Below are 20608 nucleotides of genomic sequence, written 5' to 3' on the forward strand. Positions count from 1 at the left end.
TAAAGGAAAAAACAAAACAAAACAAAAACTGGAGGCATTTTATAGCTAAACAATTTTATTGGCTTTTTGTGAAATAAAAAACAAAACACAAAACAAACCACCATGGTTAAAGGCCATAATCAGCGTCAACCAAATGAACCAGCCACTTGGTTACAGTAGCTGATAACACCAGTGGATATTATTGCTTATACCCCAGGTTCATTTATATGTCCATTACATTTTGGCAAGATTACAATCACATGGGAGCTTTGGTTGTATAAATTCAACTCTGACTATTCATCGAAAACTCAACTTCTACCATTCTATGATGGGATAGATGCTGATTCTTCCTCTCATTGTCTCCTTTCTCCTTCCATTCATGACTTACAACCTATTGACACAAAATTAAGGTAGATGCATTTACAATCATCCCATCCTTCCCTACTCTACTGCCCAGTCCTTTGTCATGAGCGAGTGATAACACTTCTGGGCCTCTCCCAATTTTGCTAACTGGTATGTATCCATGGCCAGTAATAAGCGCTTATCTGTAATCTGGATAGATTTTCAAATATATTTGGTTGTTAACATTGGAGTTTGGACTCAACTGTCTCTTTTCTAACTTCTGAAAGCTAGAAAAAAAAATCAACAGCTTTTAGTATCATTAAATTGACCTCTGAATAGAATAAGCCCGAGCCTCCACCACACAACATCCCAAAACAGGTATGGAACTGTGGCCTTAAAATGCTCTGTGTGAGTGTTGTAACATTTTAATTTACAGAGAAGCAGTGACTGATGGCCTCTCAAAAGCCCCCCTGCTCAATACTTGCTATTTTAACACTGAAAACTCAGAATGACAAAGGGTCAGAACTAACTCACAATAGCACCATTTCCTAGACTTTTGGAGTAAAATTCCCGTCTGCGTTGGAGAATGCAGTGACCTTAGACGACCCAGCCTCCAGCTTTGTGCCTTCACAGGCCCTCCAACTGAATTTCAGCAGGGGTGGGTGGTCTGCCTTGGTCTACTTCTGCAGCAACGTGAATTTTCCCTGGGAAGAGTTAAAAACATGGGTCTTACAAAGTGAAGTTGGCCGCAGGTGAGAGACCTGAGGAAGCCTGTTTCTGGTGGGGAGATGTGACAAGTCTGCAGATGAGGGGACCGAGTCCGGGGACCCTCACCCTTGCCCATCTCGATTCAAGTCAGTGGCAAAACTGCATGCAGAAACATGGCAAGATCAAGGAACACTGAGAGACGGACATCTTCATACAGCAATCCAAACACCAGCGCTCTTGTGGTATCTTTTGTATTCAGGTCCACCAGAGAGTTTGCCCTGGATAATGCTGGGATTTAATAAGCCCTTCTAATGATTATAAAGATTATCCTCTTAAATCTAGACATTTTAAACAACAGAAGATTTGATATCACTATATTTTACATGGCACATATAACCATATAATTACTAGCACTTACACAGCAAATATTGTAAATACACATTCTTGGAGTTGACTTGGTAATTATACCAGTGTTATTCGGCAGAACAAAGATGAAACACTCCCTAACTTGTACTTTGGGGAATTTCATTCCAACTCTTTACTTCACGACTAAAGGATATCCCTCTAATTAAGTAATAATGCTCGTGGGCAAAGAGAATCGCAGGGCGACTTCATGGTTAATGTGCGTCCTGTAAAATAAAGTAATACACAGTATTTTCATTTACAAGAGACCGTATAAAAATATTTTCCAATTTGGAATTTGAAACATGAAAGCTGGATTTTTTTTTCCTTTGTATAAAAAGAAATGAGATACCAGACTAAAGTTTATTAAGCCTTCTAACAAAAAATATACATATAAGTTTAAGGAATGCAGTGAGCGTCAACTTCCCTTTTTGTCCAGGCTCATTGATGGTGAGCTTGTGCTTTGATCCCAACAAAGATAAATGCACAAAAGTGGAGGAAGATCAGTGCCTGAAACCTGAACTACATGTTATCTCTAAAAATAAGACTCATTTTACAGTAGTGCTTTTGAGTGGCGTGTCAGATTTCTGATTTTTTTTTCCTCTTCCGCCTCAGGCGACCGCTGGAGATGAATTCCAGAAGCACCACTTTCTTCTCGAGTGATGTTTATTTAGTGCAATGTCTTCCTTCTCTCTTTCCCTTTTCACACGCTGGTAGTGGTCTTCTTCCTTCAGGTACCACACGGGAGGCCAGCGGTGCCTCTCAAAGTATTCCTGGTTGTCTGGGGAAGAAAAGGTGCAGATGATGATACCTGCTAGGTTCTGTGCTTAGGCTTCTCTGAGATGATTATCATGTGCATCCTCTCAGCTAACCAATGAGCAGGGACGCTGAGTAGGGCCAGTGGCAGATTATGACACGAAAGTTTTGAGAGGTGGAACCACTTGCCTAAAATTACACAGCTGGACACAGAAAGCCTGAACCCAGGTCCCTTTGCCTTCCCAGACAAGGGTGAACCAACAAGCTCTGCTTGCTCTGCAGCAGGGCACCTTGAACAACCCCTCTCCCACCTGTCTCCACACAAATCCCCCCAGCCATGAAGTTCTCCAGAGAGAATATCCAACATACAATTCCTTGGGTCTTGCATGTCACGTGAATCTGTGACTGCCATATAGCCACAAGGAGTTCTCCGTGAGCCGGGGGCTGTCCCATGTTCCTTCTCAAGGGCGGCGAAGGGAAACCCCTCAGTCACAGGTGATGAGAACTGGACAGATGGGGACCACACAGCCTCACCTGCAGATTTCGATTTGATTTCCTTGCGGAACTTGGAACAAACACTGTTGTAGTTGGTGCAGATGTGGTGCAAACACCAGGCGGCCAACTGGTGGGCATTGTGAAACTGCAGGGAAGTGACCAAAAGGGGGTCAGACCTCTATTTTCTCAAGTGGGACTACAAAGAAATAAAAAGTCATGGTAGGGGTCAAAGAAATAAAGGGCCCAGATGACTGCTTCAGAAACCTGCTGTTTTGACTCGTGTTTTGACTTTGGCCACGGTTTCCACACCAGCCACATGCAAGTGTTTGGCATCCTCCTCTCACCTCTGGGATATGTGCACTAAAAATAATCACTGTATCAGGAGTTTAAAGTCTGCCTTGCCTCTCTCCCCCTCCCCTCACAACTGCCCTCTAATGATAAGTGGCCATGGCCTCTGGAAGGCACCAGCCTGCCTCAGAAAGCAGCGATGTCATCTCCGTTTAAGGAAGCCTCGGCAACAGAATCCTCCGTGTCACATGTCAGAGCTCAGCTGGCTGGGGCCAGTGATCTGAAAGAGGAGACTGTGGCATGTGTGACTGTCCTATACCTGTCCTTTTGGTTACATAAGAAGAGCAGGCGATGTGGGCAGGGAGGGAGGGAGCCAGACACTCCATGCACTCTCTCCTTTCTGAGAAGACGCACAGGACCATGGCAGCTGAGATAGCTGTGTCTGCGAAAGACCTGATGCACAAAAATCCCTAGTTAACTCCCCATCTTGTCCCCAGATTTGGAAGGGACATGTCCCTCAGTCTTTCTGTCCAGGCCTCTTTCGGACATCCGTGCTATTGTCTGTTACTCTTAATGCTTCTTTGGGCAGCTGAATCCCTGAAACCCACAGCATGCTTCCTCTGAGGCCCCTGTCAAGGCCCTGAACAGAGGCCAAGAGAAAAGCCAATGTCCCTGGAAACTAATTCAAGAAACTCTCTGCAGATCACAAGCCCAGCAGGACAGACAATTTTAGACAGTGCTTCCAACTTCTCTTGATAGTAGATTTCTCCCTGAAAGTCAGATTAGAGCAGTGCTGTACTGGAGTTGGCTTGCACCTGCTTGAAAGTGTCACTGGGTGCAGCTCTTTGCGACTCTGAGCTCAGTGACTTTGAGTTGTTACAAGTTGGGAAGGTGGGGTATTTACACCATGGAGACTGGAAAATGCAACAGATCATGGTCTCTGCTGATAGTTAAATACTTACCAGTGCATCCCTGGGTTAGAGTCTAATGAATGAGCTAAGATACTGGAAGCTCCATCCTAAATGCCTCCTCCAAGGCTTTTCAGAGCTTAGCAGGAATGATTTTATTTCCTTCTTGGGTTATGTGTGGGTCAGGGGAGGGAACAGGGTGGGAACAGAAAATAAAAAGATAGACACAACTGCTATATTACCTCCATTGGGCTGGCCTATAGGAGATTCTGGGTCATTTGATTGTTCTCCAGGAGGAATACTTACTGGAGGGGCACAAGTCTTAAGTTCTCCCCTAGTCCTGTTTCAAAACACCCCCAAATTCCAAATGTGGATGGTCAGTGTCGATGGGGGCTTGTTGATTTCACTGCAGTTGACGTCTGCTCTCAGTTTTAACTTGTAACCTCTATGAGGTTGTTTTTCACACTGGATTTAATAATTTGTGCTTGTGTTTGCTCCTCTCAGTGGCTTATGATGGTCCCAAGGGCAGAGAATCTACATGTCCTCTTATCTAAGGTGGTGCCTGGTAGAAGGGGAGGAAATAACAAATCCTTGTTGGATGTTGAGTCAGAAAGAGCAGGTTGCTGTGAAGTCTTGATCCACATTTTCCCCTCTTGAACATCTCTCAGGGCTATAGTCAGAGTGGCCTGAGGAACATGTGAGATAGGCCTGCCTCCTCCTCTTCCTTGGTTGACAAATTCCGATTTGAAGTGCCTGACGTAAGATTTAGTAAACCACTGCCATAACCAAGACAGGGAACAAAGAAAGCCAAACCCAATAGGTCAGAGAAAAGTCTGAAGAATTTATTCTTAGTTCCTTCAGAGTGTAAACTCATGGCCTGTAAGTCTAGATCAGGGATTAGATAACTCCACCTATGTGCCTTGTATTATGAGAGGATTTCCCCTCTTTGATGCCCTTTCTGAAACATTCTCTCCTAGTTGTTTCTCAAAATAATCAGTAAAGTTGACAGAGGGTGAATTACCATCCCCTTTTCCAACAGATGAGGAAATGGAGGCAGCCTTTAACTTTGTGCTTTAAATAAATTACACAGAGACAAAGCCAAGACTGATCTCTGACCCTCTCTAGAGGAAGAGGGCAGTGTGTGTTGGGATATGGAATCACAATATCAACAGTAACAAATGCTGATGTAAAAAAAAAAAAAGGAAAACCAGGAGAGCTGCAGTGAGACCAGAGGCAACCCGGGACTAAACGGAATTCTAGAAACTGTGATCTCAGCCAATGCATGTCTGAGAATTCAAAAAAGAGCCAGAGCCTTCCCCTCCCATGCCCTGAATTGTTCTCCCACATGTGAAGCTGCTGCCTCTGGAGGGGCGGGGCACAAAGGGGCTGGTGTGGGGGCAGGGCCCTTGTTGTTTTTTTCAAATGAAGCCCAGCAGGGTGAACAGTGCCTGAAACTTAAAACTTTCAGATCTTTTCTGTTGCACACAGCAGGGGGCTTCTGTGACTCATTGGTGACATCTTTATTTGTTCAGATGCAACAGTGGAATGTTTTATCAGCGTTAAATGAACTGGTTGAATACACCGAAAAGGTGAAAGGCAAATTGCTACGAACCTGGGCCAATTCCAAGTAAGAGAGAACTTCCCCATCAATGCCCACGCCACTCATGGCGGCCTTGGTCAGCTCCTGAACGGCGTGCTGTTCTGGGGAGAAGAGGGAGCAGGAGAATGTTAGTGCCTGGAGGCTGCCATCTGGGGTCACCTCAGAGGGGAGGAGGTAGGGGACACAGTTCCATGTGCACTGAATCAAGGGCCCTCTCTGATGTGTGGTCTTTCAGTATGGCGAGTCATGGCTCGGGTCAGCGCACTGCAGGCTCTGGGGACACTCGTTAGCCTTTCTGAAATAGCCAGAGTCCTCCGGACCACCTCTGTCCAGTATGGTAACTACTGGCCTCCAGGGACTATTTAAACTTAATTAAAATTAAACAAAATAAAAAATTCAGGTCCTCAGCCCCACACTAGCCACATTTAAGCACTCAGTGGTCACATGTACTAGCCATCTCGGACACAGAAAGTCTCTATCATTGCAGAAAGTTCTGTTTGAGAGTGCTGCTCTGGGCAGGCTAGGACCTGCCTAGAATCCTCGAGACTCTTGTATCTTTCTGCTCGATGGTTTCCTCACTCATATCACTCCAATTCTCAATACTCTCTGACTGTGGAGAGGCTAACAGTAATGAGTCCAGATGGGGAATTAAAACTGCTAATGCATACGTGCGGAGAAGGCAATGGCACCCCACTCCAGTACTCTTGCCTGGAAAATCCCATGGACGGAGGAGCCTGGTGGGCTGCAGTCCATGGGGTCGCGAAGAGTGGGACATGACTGAGCGACTTCACTTTCACTTTTCACTTTCATGCAGTGGAGAAGGAAATGGCAACCCACTCCAGTGTTCTTGCCTGGAGAATCCCAGGGACGGGGGAGCCTGGTGGGCTGCCGTCTATGGGGTTGCACAGAGTCGGACACGACTGAAGCGACTTAGTAGCAGCAGAGGCAGCAATGCGTACGAGTGTCTCAGCAGCAGCAGACGAGGGACATATTGTTCAACCTCTTAGATTCTAAAGACTGGGGCGATCTTCAGCCACAAGTCACACAGATCTAGATGGGACCGTCGTTTCTACTCGGAAGCTGTGTTCTAGGATTCTATGCTGAATTCAGACTCTGGGTCTGCGACTGAGTTGCCTTTTGCCTCTGTTAGGCTGTTGCCTGCCTCTGGCCTTGACATGAGTGGGTACAGTCTTGACCCAGCATTTCTGGCTCCTTGATGCTTTTTTTCATCTCTAGCATCACATTTAATTTTTTAGTATACTGTCCAAACCATGCTTACTTTCTGCTCTGGGTTTATGTGCTTATTTGTTAGTCTATATGTCTCTTACCTAGTCAACATGGTCTCAAGTTTGGGATGGTTTCTTTGGCACAACATTCCTCAGCTGGATTGACAAAGAACTATTTGTAACTAAATCTTCCAGAGGAGTCACTGGGTTTTAAATCTTAAGTAACTCCAAAGTGTTAAATGATAGTTTGGCTTGCAGGGCATTTTCACCCCAGAAACTGATTTTTAAACACTCTGTTCCAAACACTCTATACTTACACTAAACAGCAAATACTATAGAAATGATTAAAGGAATCATCTTAGAAAGATGTATATTAAATAATCATAACCATTAATAATAGCATTTACTAAGAAAAATAAACATACATAGATGTTGGTAGTTAACACAGGAAGGTTTCTTTGGGTCAGTTTCTTTCCTGGAGAAATCAGTCCCATGTTTTCATCATCACCCTTAATATTTAAGCAAAAATGGCCCTCCTTCAAGATTGATCACAAATCCTCAGATTTGGCTCCAAATTACTTTTGATTATGTAAAACAGTTTAGTTTATCCTCAAAGGACAAATACTTTTAAAAACTGGATAGTCAAATGGCTTGAGGTTCTTACTTATGAAAAAAAGAACTGCCTTCTGTAGCCTGCTAGAGTTAGTATTGAAAAAGCAGCAATACTCATTTGAATCTATGACTTCAGGTTTATTGGTTAAAAAGAGTTTAAAGAATAAAGAGCAGGAACTTCCCTGGCTGTCCAGTGGTTAGTACCCCATGCTTCCAATGCAGGGGTTGCGTGTTAGATCCCTGGTCAGGGAACCAAGATCCCACTTGCCGTGCAGTGTGGCAAAAAAACAAAAAGAAAATGAATAGCAATACTATTTCTTGTTATCCAGATGGTGAAGAAGGAAGGTGAGGAGAAAACGTTGATCTCCACTTGGCTGAGCATGGTAGAAACTTGGAGTGCAGAGAAATAAATCTTTTTTTTTTTTTTTCTAAAGATACTGTCAGGAAGTCAAGGGCAGGTGTGGCTGGTTGGTTTGTTCATACCTTCATTTTCATTTAATGCTTCAACAGACTTTTACTGAGAACCTCCTATGCTCAGGCATTTCTCTGTGTACAGAGGATATGCCAGTGAACAAAACAGGCACTATCCTGCTTTCCTGGTTAACAAGAGTCAACTAAATGTAGCACCCTTACTGCTAATCAACAACTCTGGTAAATGAAACAGAAGGTTTAAATTCAAGAAAAGGGTATTTGAAAGCATATATCTTATTTAGATCTACTTTGGCTTACCAACTGAGCAAATCTAGAAATGATACATAAGGTTCTGTGAAGTTAAATCAAGTCTCCCTTTTTTCTCTTTTTCCCAAAATGATCTTGACAATGTCAGAACATTTTCTAAAATAGCTTTAAGAAAACCACTTACATAATGCTTACTAGGTGCCAGACACTGTTCTCAGGACTCTCTCTCTTTATATATATATAATCTCTTAACTCATTTAATCTTCATAACAACTCTATGGTAGAATATCATTATCCTCATTTTAAAGAGAGAGAGAAAGCTGAGATACAGACTAATTAAATCTAGTATGAAGTCATCCAGCCAGTAAATACTGGAGCCAAGATCTGAACCCAAGTGATCTGGATCTGTAGCCTATGTTCTTAACTACTGCCTTCTATATGTGTCAGCAGGACCTATACAAAGTAGGTGCCTAAAAAAACAGTTGCTGAATTGAACTGGGGCTGTTTGATACATTTGATCAGTTCATATCAGCCTGTACAAGACAGTCCTATGTTGGGTGATAAAAATTTAATTTTTATTCCCAGGAGGTATTATTTTTTGCAAAAATGTCATTTTGATAAATATGACAGTCAGATACCACATCGTCCTGAGTCATCAGCCTTACCTGCAAGTGCAACCAAGTGTGGCAGGCAAAATCTGTTTGCCAAGGCAATTAGTTCCAGTGGGTCCAGGTCCAAGTTAGGTGACAACTGCTTAGTATAGAGATAATCCAGTACTGCCTGCATTGACATCTTGTTTATGTTTGGGAGATATACCTGAAATGTTATTTGAAAAGGTAAGTTCTGCTGAAGAAAGCACTGGGCACATTTTCAGGCTATACTGCTTGTAAATATCCCCGCCGTGTGATTCATTATTACCAAGTCTGGGACACGTGCTCTGAGGCTGTGCGGAGAAGTCACTCACTATTTACAGCTGTAAACATAACAGTTTGATTTGTGGATGACAAAAGAGTGGGGCTGCCTGACAAAGCCTGATTTGGAATTTTTAAATAGCTATTTGGGCTTATAAATCAGACAAATGGGCTGTAAATGTATGATGACATTATAGGCCCTCCTTGCCAAGTACCCTGTAATACTCTATTGTGGGGAAAGAAATCTCCTAGCAACATGACAGGTGTTGGGGGGAGCTGCAGACCGCACTTTGCTGACACACAATAGAGCCCAGCTCTCTAAGATGTCAAAAGAAGACGATGAGCAACCAGCCTAGTTGCCACAGTGACTGGCGCGATTCCAACATTCTATCAGTAAACGCTAGCATGAAATCAACTATACATCAATAAAAAATTTAAAAAGTATGTGTTAGCATGGTATACACACTTTATTTTTCCTGTGGCACAACCACATAGATTTGGAACTACTGGAAGATTATCAGGTATCAGTAGATGCAGAGAATCTAGAGAGAGCTGGGCTTGGGACATCTTGGGGAACGGCTGGGTATGAGAACTGTTCCCTGGTGGATCCTGCTCGTCTTCCTCCTGAGCACGTGTAGTTATGGCGCGTATTCATCCAAGCTAGAGCCTGCTGAGGAGCCAGGGGCTGCCTGGGAAGTAGAGTTCTGAACGGCTGGGCCTGGATCAACAGGGATACACACGTTATAGCAGCTGTTCTTCATCTGAGGTTTCTAACTGAACGAGATGTGCCCTGGCATCATAGAGAATGGTGCCACGAGTACTCGCTATTGGAATGATGATAAGAATTAACCTAATAGAAGGCCTCCTATGCACAAGGTACTGTGCTAATAAGCTTTCCACATGCATTATATTTTGATCCTTATATCCTCCCTAGGAAGGAGAGACTATTGTTTTTGCCATTTTACAGATAAGTGAATGGAGGTTTAGGGAGGTTAAGTCTGGTGTCCAGGGTTGCAGAGCTAGGAAGCTGGGACTGATATTTGAACCCAGGAAATAAGATTCTAAAGTTTGTGTTCGGAGCTGCTGTGCAGGACTGGAAACCCTTCATGGTAAGGAAGAAAGCTATAATATAGCACTGTATCTAACAGTTTTCAAGAATTAGATTTCTGAATTCAAAAGGATAAAAAGTTATAGACTTAATTCTGGTATAAGCATACAAAAATTACATTTATGATTACATTTATGTATGACATGATTATATCTGTATGTTATATATGATTACATCTATAGTATATATTTTAATCTCTCTATATTTGTGTGTATAAGTGTGGGTATATATATGTGTGTGTGTATGTATATGTCTGTGTCTGTATATATATTTGTTTATAAATTGTCTCCACAATCTACAAGGGGCTTGTGGCCACTTCAGTCTTCTAATGGTGTGGTTGCAATTGTTAAAGCTATAGCAACCGTCTATATCATTTTCCTGCATAGCCACCAACCATCTGAGAGAGGGAATATCTTTTCGGACACAGCTTTCCCTAGGTGTATCAAAGAGAGAGCCCAGAAAAATTCCTAGAAATATTATGGAAATTACTCTTCCTCTCTCAGACACAGTGAGAACAATTGTGATTCTATTAATAAGCTGCGTGGTTACTACCCATCAATGACTTGACAAGTGTGATAGTTTCACATTTTTAGCATAATTTCTACAATAATAAATAAAACCTGGCAAGTAGAAACTATAGCTGATATCATTTTAAAATACAGAAACCATTGTATTGTAATTAATTGCTATTCCAGTAAATCTAACACAGTTATATTTGTGTGGATAAACATTTATGTACACATGCATTTATCTTACATAGACATGAACTTTTATCATATGGAAAACATGGCAAATTACATATGGCAAAATTTGATTTCTCTAGAATGGTGTTTGGATTAGCACAATTTTTAAATAATTGAAAGTTAATTAAGTTGTGAAACTAAAATTGGGGCCATTGTGATAGTAAAAATATATACATTTTATGAAGTGTTAAGTGCTCTAAAGTGTTAGTGATGATAAATAAAGTCCCAGGGCTTCCTGTGAATACCTGCACTCACAGGGATGGGGATGTTTCTGAAAATACTAGCTTGAAGGACAGGGTAAGGGGCTGGGGAAGGCCCAGAGATATGCTAGAATGCTGTGTGACCTTTAACAAATTATTCACCATCTCTGAACCTTAGTTTCCTCATCTGTGACATGGGAGAGATTTGGAATAGATGACATCTAAAGCTTTTCCTTCACTAAGATAATGGACTCTGAAGATACTCAGATGACTTAAGCCATTTTTTCTAAGATTGTGTTCTAAGTCATGGCAAAATGGACATCCTAAATAAAAACGAAATTATTTTTGGCATCAGGAGATGATAGATTCCAGGAAGCAGCCCTGCCCCAACACTCCCAATGTCTTCAGAGCATTCTGACATTTGTAAGCATCTATGACCTACTGTTTCCTTCATGTTTAATATAACACTAACACTTTTATTTATAAAAGCAGTGGCTCTTTTTGGCAAATAATGTTAGGGATCCTCGGAAGTAACCAACAAATGAAAATAAACAACATTTTAGAACATGCACTTTTTTTTCCCCTGCTGTTGATTTTTTTCCCTGTGATTTCAACATTACTAATAAACTGAGTAGCAACAGAGAGACCAGTTTTATAGAACTTTAAAAAATAATATAAATAAAACAAATGGAATTAAAACTGTTGTGCCCTACCTGCTGAATGTAGCTTAAGAAAAAATATAAGAATACAATGCTACCCTAAACAACGACCCATATTCCAGTTTAGCTGGTTTAAAAGTTTAATTGCAAAGATCAGCTCAGACTATTAGGCTTATAATTAGAGATGGTCTCATAGAGAATGAGAAAGTATTCTAGATCCAGAGCATTGCTTACTACAACATGGGCATGCATTTTTAATGAACCACTTGCTGAGTACCTCTGGGGAGAGAATTATGCTTACTGCTACATTAAAAGTAATGAGAAAAATAGAAGTAAAATACAGTGTCTTAAATATTAAATGACAAAAAAAGTTAAAAGAACATCAGTGGGCATATTTTATTCCTTTCTGGATATGCATGTGAATTCTATTAATGCAAAAAAAAAAAAAAAAAGGTTGGATTTTGTGGGGGACATCAGATTTTCACAAAACAATAAAGAATAAAAAGGTGGCCTAGAAAGCATAGGCCCATGCATATACAGGCCTAAATTAACCATAGAACATTTACTGAGGCTTCACCCAAGTACCTCTTCTTACCCCCATAACCACCTCTACCACACTCTGCTAGTTTAGGAAGGGACCTGGTGGCTTGTTTGTTACCTGAGGACTTTCAGGGGACAAAGACCTTGAACTCCTCATGGAAACAATTTAACAAGAATCCTCCAGGAAAATAGTCATCGACATTGCTTGAGCCTTTGTATGTTTTAGGCACCAAATTTGATGCTCTACACACATACTTTCATGACTGACCTGCCCTTTGGAGATGGTTCTCTTGTGGTCCCCATTTTAGAGATGAGGACGCAGGTCTAAAGAGGGTCGGTCTCTTGCCCAAGGTCAAGCTGAGACTAGAGTTCATAACTATATAAGAGAACACTTCCGTGTACCCTGGAAGTCATGAGAAGGGGCAGGAAAGACTGGACTTATCCGCAGCTCACGCCATTCTTCATATATTAGGTGTCTTGGTATAGACTTTTGGTAGCTTGGTTTGTTGGCCTTTGTGTTTTGAGCTGGGTTGAAACTACACATCTGTATCAGGCTCAGCTGTAGTTCTAAGTGGTGAGCAACCTAGTCCTTGAGGTGGGGAGGGGGGTGGGCAGGGTGATGCTAAACAGATGCCACACCAGAGAGAGGCTGTGACGTGACCAGACCCGTGTGCATTCACATCGGCTGCCAAGTTTCTGTTTTGGTCACCTCTCCTGCACGTTTTAATCTGGAGACAATTACAATCCATTCTGAGAAGGGATAAAGGGGATTAGCATCAGTGAGGTCAGCTCTGCCAGTGTCTCTTTGTGCCTGGGCTCCGGACCTCGATCAACTGCTCTCTGCCAGGTGACAAGCAGGTACCCTCGGGCACATACTTCAGCAAGCTGGAAAAAGAGGGCAAGCGAGTCTTGGGGCTCTTTTATCTTGAGAGATTACTGAAGTTGGTGCTGTGCCAGTTGGATGAGGTTTTATTAATTGGCGGCATCCCCCAATTTTCTTGAAAAAGAGGGAAAGAATATCATCAGTGCCTCCAGCATCCACATAAGGCTGACGTCATTTTGCATTTAGTGCTTATGAGGTGCTTCAAGGTACTGACACTCACACCTCGCAACCACATTACGGGTTATGACCACATTTTCCAGATAGGAGGCTGGAGCTCAGAAGGGTGATCACTGGCCCAAGGCCAAACAGCTTGTATGCAGAGGAGTCAGGGATCTAAGCCCCACAGTCCCTTCACTGGGTAGCCTCTACCAGTTGCTGTGGTCTTAGTAATGATGCTCCCAGACACCTTTGATGGTAGAGGAAAGACTTCGTTTAGCTGCAGGTGAGGACCTCCTGGTTTACGAAGGCTGGCAGACATCAGAAGAGGTCATCAGGATAATTCTAACATCTTTTCCCCCGACAGCAGACAGTGTTCGGCCGGGGGTTGGTTTAGGAGCAGCTGCAGTCTGTTCTGAAAGCAAAAGGGTGGCCTACCGACAGCCAGCCATCCTGGCTTGTGATTACAGGATTCTGTTTCCCTACTTGGGGATGCAAATGCAGGCTCCTGGGTCACAAAGGGAATGCTCAGATTTCTGGGGTGAGGGCTCCCCTTTGAAGTTAGTTACTGTTTTCTGTGTTTCTGTTAAAAGTTTGGAGAGATGTTGAGATAAGCAAAAATAAGCCCATTAGGACAATAAGCTTGATGGGGTGTCCCCAAATATATTTTTAAAAGATGGATAAGAAATATTTGCCAACTCAACAAAAAATGTCTACCTCTAGAAACAAGTTAGAAATGCTTGAAGGGAATTTTTCTTTCTTTTCCAACAGCTTGTGAAGACGTGGAGATACAAGGTCTCCAAGATGCTGTTTGCTCTGCTCTAATAATATTCCTTTTTTGGAGATAGGGCTGGCATTTGACAAGTGACCCAGTGGTTTCTACTAGATGTAACAGGTAGTTACATCTACTACTAGATGTAAAGGGTAGTCTGAGAGACCCTTTGCTCCATCTCTGTTTTCCTAGAGGTGACAAGCCCTAGAGTTGAGGCCCGTTAGGGCAGAGAGCCTCAGGGACTATTACAGATCAAGGGGACCTTGAGCATGACCTAGTACATCTCTCACCTTTAGGATAAGGAGACTGAGGCACAGGAAGGTGGCTTTTTAAGATCCCTCATCTGTTGTTGGCAGGAGTCAAGCCCAGGTTTAAGTGACTGAAGACACTTTTCACTGTCTCCAACTTCTAGAAGACAGAGTGCCCCTTCTTTGAGGGGATTTTGATAGTACCTTGCCTGATGACATTTGTTAAAAAATATAGCTGTACATGTTTTCAGGGATGAGGAGCCCTGTGAGGATGAAAGGATATGGGGGGACTTGGGGGTTCACACATAGCAAGTGAACAACAGGCTTCTCATACTTGTAGAATTATGGAAAGAGGGTGACCTGGTACTCAAGCATTGCCTAAAAAAGTCTTCCAAGTTAGCAGTTAAAGAATCCAAGTCCTCTGGCAACACTTTCTAATACAAATACACATGCATATTCATTAAGATGCCGCTCGGGCTTTTTGGAAGGCACCTACCTCACTGTTGGCGCTTTCGACAAATGACCCGCCGAACATGGCAGCCATCCACTTGCAGCTGCAGATCAGCAGCGGTTTGTGGGCTCTGATGGCTCCATCGTCCAACGTAAACGTCACATCTGCCCAAGGATGGAGGAAGCACAAGCCTGTGAGCCAGCCTTGCCAGGGCTTCCATCCATATCCATCTGCCTAGTCTCTCATCTCTCTTCCATACCCTTAACCACTGAGGCGGTGTCCACCCCCACCTTGGGCACCGATTCTCTCCGTGTCCTCCAAGGATATAAGGAGTAAGCATTTAAAATTATACATAAGGTCACAACACAAACACTGTGAACCATAAAGTAACATAAAGGAGAGGAATATTCTTTTCTAAAGTTTCAACATGGAGCACAGTAGAAAGAATAATAAAACAGTAACTGGTTTATCACACGCTTAATTTTGTCATGTTTGCCTTAGCTATATAAAATGTGTGTAGATATTTTTTAACAGCATACTTCAAGAAAAGTTATGACCAACATAGACAGCATATTAAAAAGCAGAGACATTACTTTGCCAAAAAATGTCCGTCTGGTCAAAGCTATGATTTTTTCAGTAGTCACGTATGGATGTGAGAGTTGGACCATAAAGAAAGCTGAGCACCGAAGAATTGATGCTTTGGAACTGTGGTGTTGGATAAGACTTTTGGGAGTCCCTTGGAGAGCAAGGAGATCCAACCAGTCCATCCTAAAGGAAATCAGTCCTGAATATTCATCAGAAGGACTGATGCTGAAGCTGAAACTCCAATACTTTGGCCACCTGATACGAAGAACTGACTCACTGGAAAAGACCCTGATTCTGGGAAAGACTGAAGGTGGGAGAAGAAGGGGATGACAGAGGATGAGATGGGTGGATGGCATCACCAACTCAATGGACATGGGTTTGAGTAAACTCCGGGAGTTGGTGATGGACAGGGAGGCCTGGTGTGCTGAGGTTCATGGGGTCACAAAGAGTTGGACACGACTGAGTGACTGAACTGAACGTACTCCAAACTACTTTGCCAAGAATTTTCTAAAAATAAGATTCTCCTAGATAACCATACCATTATAACTCTTAAGAAAATCAGCAATAATTCCTTAATATCATTCATTATCTAGTTCATGTCCAATTTTTTCTAATTACCTCAACTGTATTTTATAGTTTTTTTTTTTTTTTTAATAAAAAGAATCCAGTTGAGGCTCCCACTCTGTGTTTGGTTACTAATCCTCTCTAGTAAGGAAAAGGAGATTTCATCAATTTCATTTAGGTCCATTGTTTCATTTACTGCAGGTAAATCTTTGTAACGTTTCTTTTCATTAACTTTCAAGACTCTCTCTCTACCATGATTGTCAATGTTTGGAGTAAATATTACTCAAAGTTTTAAAATTAATTAACAGGTTCAGTGACCAGTTATTAAATGCATATTTCTATGGCAGGAATTATGAAAATGAAGACAAAAACAGAAATATCTATATAATAATGGAAGTCAAGAAGTCAAATTTTTACAATGAAACATACAGAGAGAGGACAATTACAGAACAAAAATAGCACAAGCCTATGAGATAGGATAAGCATGGACCAGTCACTCATCTTAGATACAGGTTATCAGGATGCTTGGGCAACCCTTGGCGCAGTTATCAAAGACAACAAAGGGACAAAAAGCATCCAGACGAGCAGGGCACAGGATGGTGAGAACCCAAAGGAGAAGGGAGAGAAACTGATGAGGCTTTCCAGATGGGACCCTTTCCAGAGGGTCACCAAAATGGCCTCAAGGCTTTCAGCAACCCTGGGATCAAAGGCTGCTGATTTTTGTCATGGGTGCATGCTAAATGGTGACTGGAAAATATCAGGGAAGAAATCCTGAAGGGCAACTATGAGTACGGAGCTGACTGGCTCAGGCTCAGGGGTAGCTTGACCTACCTTTGAGAAGCACTATGACACCATGGGGCTCTAGGAGGCAGCTTGCATTCAAATCCTGGCTGCACCACTGACTGCTGGTATAAACCATAGGCCAGTTACCTAACCTCCCTGCCCCTCAGTTTCCCCATCTGCAAAATGGAGATCATCATATTTTACCTCTAAGTGTGATGAGAATGAAATAGGCGAATATGTATACCTTAGGTACATGGGGGGAAAAGTACTTGCACATGTCAGCGATCATTATCTCCCCCTCCTCATGTTTGGCTAATGTTTGATAAAACACAACCAAAGGTCCTGATGGCTTTGCCATTGGACCCGCTCACCTGAGAATGTCCCCTTGCTGAGACACTCTTTTATCCTATTGGCTTTCCGGACATGAAACGCTTTCGTAATCTCCTGGTTCATGAAGGCTTCCTTGTTCATGATGTTTTCCACCATCATCCGCAAATCAAACATCTCCAGGACCTCTGCGATCTGAGCCAGGCCCACCAGATCTTTTTCCTTTTCATCCAGTTGCCCCGTGTAGAGAAACTGGAGCAGGGTCCGGAAAGGGCCTGGCTGGACGGACGCGTCCATCCTGACCACAGTCACGGGGCCCAGCCGCTTTGAGACGGGGTTGACCTGCATCTCTTTGTGCATGCCGATGAACCCCTTGCTCCAGCCCGACAGGGTCTGTGTCTCTGCCACCAGGTCCTCGGCGTCCAGCCCCAGGGTCTCCTGTTGGGACAGGTTCTGGCTCGAGGGGGTCCACTGATCAGCCTGAGGCGTCCTTGGGGTGCCCTCTTCCCTTTCCTCATCTGGGTCAAGACTCTGTGCCCACTCCTGGGAATCCCTGCTTTGCTTCTCTCTCTCACAAGCTCCTTCACTCCAGTGGGGGGTTTCTTCACATTCCATTAAAAAAAGATCATAAAACTTGGAAGAGGAGGTAGCGAGGTAAATTCGGTGTGCAAAGATCTGCTCCTGGTCCTGGAGGATGAAGAGGACGTCGGCACACAGAGGATTGTCCAGTAAACAGGCAGCTTCGTTCGTCCCTGTGGAGGGACATTCTGGAACTTTGATGACCGGTGGGGGGGCTTTTGGAGGTAGGAATGGTGCCTGAAGTAAAGGTTTCTGGACTTTCTTCAGGTGCGATTTCCAGAACTGCAAGTGCCGTCGCGAAATGAGCGCCGCTCGGATTGCGTTGTCAAACACGTCTTTGATGCCAAACTGGTCAAACACACTTGTTTCATAGTAGGGTATACCCAGTTCCTTTGCAACCTCTCGGCCTTTTTCTGGGGGCAGAATATCCCCTCTCTTTATGGGCCTGAAATAGAATATTTTTAACATTAGAATCTGTCTTATTTCAGGAAAAAAATAGTAATCAGGGCCTATCTAAGCACCTAATTGAATTAGACATTTTAAATCCTATTCAGACTTTTTTTACTAGACTCTTGAAAAATCTCCGACCAACCTCAAATCTTTCAAATATAAAGGACTTATGACCGCAGGGGAAAAAATGCTTTCAGTAGTAACAACAATAACTCAAGCATCACCCATTTCACTAGCTGTTTGTTCCTGGGTAGGTTACTTAATATTTTTCTCAGTTTTCCCATCTGTAAAATGGGAAGAATAACAGTAAGTACTTGCATCTTAAAGGATGACTGAAAGGTTTAAATGAGATAATTAGCCCGCCATAGTACCTGTTCCACAGTGAGTGCTTGATCAGTGTTAGCTGATAACCATCATTATTGCCACAATCAGCATCATTTTCATCATTTTCCCCTTATGCTTACATTTTGCTTTATAACTTAAAAAGGAATCCACATTCATTTTCTCACTTGGGCCTCCCAGTATCCCTATGGATGCTGTTTTCGTTCTGTATCCTGAAGAAACAGGCAGAAAGTTTAAAGGTCCTTTCCACTTGGGAAATGTCTTAAGGTCACATTTTAAAGTCACTGAGAGCACTTTACTAAGCAGTCAGAGTCCAGAACTCCCTAGTTCTAGGCTAAATGATCCATGTCCAACAGCTCACGTAAGTCTCCTCTATTAGTTTTGTGAACCTTCTTCATGTCTCTCCCTTTCTCTTCCCCTCTTCAATCAGGCGATCATCTTTTGCCTGGATTAGTACATTAGCCTCTTAACTCATCTTTCTTCAGAATTTTTCACATTTTAGCTCACAGCATTCACTGTTACACAAAAATTCCTTATGTACTACAAGTATGACTTAGCTGCAATTCTTTAAAAAAAATTTCCTCTGGTTCCATAGAGCTCAGGGAATAAAGTCTAAACCTTTTCGACTGGCACACAAGGCCCATTTACAGTCTAATCAACCCCCAAGAAGCCAAGCTTCTGGAATCAGTATCGGCAGGCAGGATAGTGCTGTAATTAGGGTATAACCATGATCAAGACACAGATGAATTCCAGAATGCAGGCAAGACAGGATCTGTCGTTACATTGTTCACAAACACATACTTGATTCTGAGATGCACTCTTAGGAGATGATCTTCCTAAATAAAATATCTGGTGTACAGGACCAAGGGTGATGTGTGTGTAACAGGGACAGGCCTTAGGAGAAATAAGGTAATACTGGATAGAATTTGGATTTGAGGCTCTAGATGGAAATGAGGGAAAACTGCACAGAGTTGCAGAGGTGGAAGTGAAGTGCATTAAAGAAGGGTTAACTTCAAGCTTTGCTCCTATGGGCTTTTGGTGGATTACTAATTGATGAATCTCTTTAAGACTTAGCTCAGATACCACCTCCTTCCTGAAACCTCAGAATTGTCTATGGAAAGGACTGTGCCCTGGAGCTCTCTGTAACTCTCCTTCAGGCCTCCACACATGCAGGGTGTGAGGCCTGAGTATCCTAACCTTTGACACAGAAAGTTCTGAGGCCCGGGGCTAGTCTCTCATTTGCCAGGAGGCCTCTTTCCCTCTGCATGGCTTATAATATGCAGTTCCTAGTCCATGTATTTAAGAATAGAAGGAACATGAAATGTTTTCAGGACATTTATCCAAGATGTACCTAGAACATCAGAAATTATCTTGACAAAGTACCATTTGCTTTTGCTGTGAGGGCATAAAAACTTATGTCTGTATAAAATTTTATAATAAGCTTATTAAGGCAAAGTACCTACTACCTGGAAGGAAGGCAGTAATATCAACATTTTGGGAAAACCTATGTTTACCAGCAAAAAAACAGAGTTAAGAATAAAACACATATACAATTATTTTTTAAAAGAATATTGAAGGAGTACATGTTTTAAAAAAATTCATTCCTCCCAAGATTGGTATCCACATTTTATATAGATGGAAACAAATCCTTCTTCAAGCTGTATTTTAAATGTGTGACACTCTAAAAATAACACACCAGAGAGCCATTTAAAAAGCAGTATTGTTTTTAACCATAGGTCTATGTAATCTTTAAAAACTGGACACGGCCACCTTAGGAATGAAATACTCTAAGAAGTTGGATGGAGGAAGGTGAGAAGGTTAAAAATACTTGGATATGAGTATTTGCATGAACTTGATGTTCATGGGGCCAAGAATCATAGATGACGGCTCTGAATGTCACTTCAGTTCAGTTCAGTTCAGTCGCTCAGTCGTGTCCGATTCTTTGCGACCCCATGGACTGCAGCACACCAGGCTTCCCTCTCTATCACAAATTCCCGGAGCTTACTCAAACTCATGTCCATTGAGTCCGTGATGCCATCCAACCATCTCATCCTTTGTCTTCCCCTTCTCCTCCCACCTTCAATCTTTCTCAGAATCAGGGTCTTTTCAAATGAATCAGCTCTTCGCATCAGGTGGCCAAAGTATTGGAGTTTCAGCTTCAGCATCAGTCCTTCCAGTGTATATTCAGGACTGATCTCCTTTAGGATGGACTGGCTGGATCTCCTTGCAGTCCAAGGGACTCGCAAGAGTCTTCTCCAACACCACAGTTCAAAAACATCAATTCTTCTGCACTCAGCTTTTTGTACAGTCCAA

At 42.6% G+C, this 20608-nt stretch overlaps 1 protein-coding gene across 10 annotated transcripts in view; it reads right to left on the reverse strand.

The window, feature by feature from the left end:
- Positions 1-33: 33 nt before the first annotated feature.
- Positions 34-20608, reverse strand: part of RHOBTB1 (Rho related BTB domain containing 1) — a 76281-nt gene continuing 55706 nt past the window's right edge. For 7 of the 10 annotated variants that reach the window (XM_055589925.1, XM_055589915.1, XM_055589933.1 and 4 more), the window contains 7 exons: positions 16969-17948; positions 14711-14829; positions 8660-8810; positions 5491-5579; positions 3696-3740; positions 2722-2827; positions 34-2212 (listed from right to left, as the gene is read on the reverse strand). In XM_055589925.1, the coding sequence (XP_055445900.1) occupies positions 2043-2212; positions 2722-2827; positions 3696-3740; positions 5491-5579; positions 8660-8810; positions 14711-14829; positions 16969-17948 (1660 nt within the window). In that variant the 3' untranslated portion in view covers positions 34-2042. The other 3 variants (XM_055589927.1, XM_055589935.1, XM_055589941.1) reach the window with 3 other exon arrangements.

This window comes from Bubalus kerabau, chromosome 1, assembly GCF_029407905.1.
Source record: "Bubalus kerabau isolate K-KA32 ecotype Philippines breed swamp buffalo chromosome 1, PCC_UOA_SB_1v2, whole genome shotgun sequence".
Taxonomy (NCBI): Eukaryota; Metazoa; Chordata; class Mammalia; order Artiodactyla; family Bovidae; genus Bubalus; species Bubalus kerabau.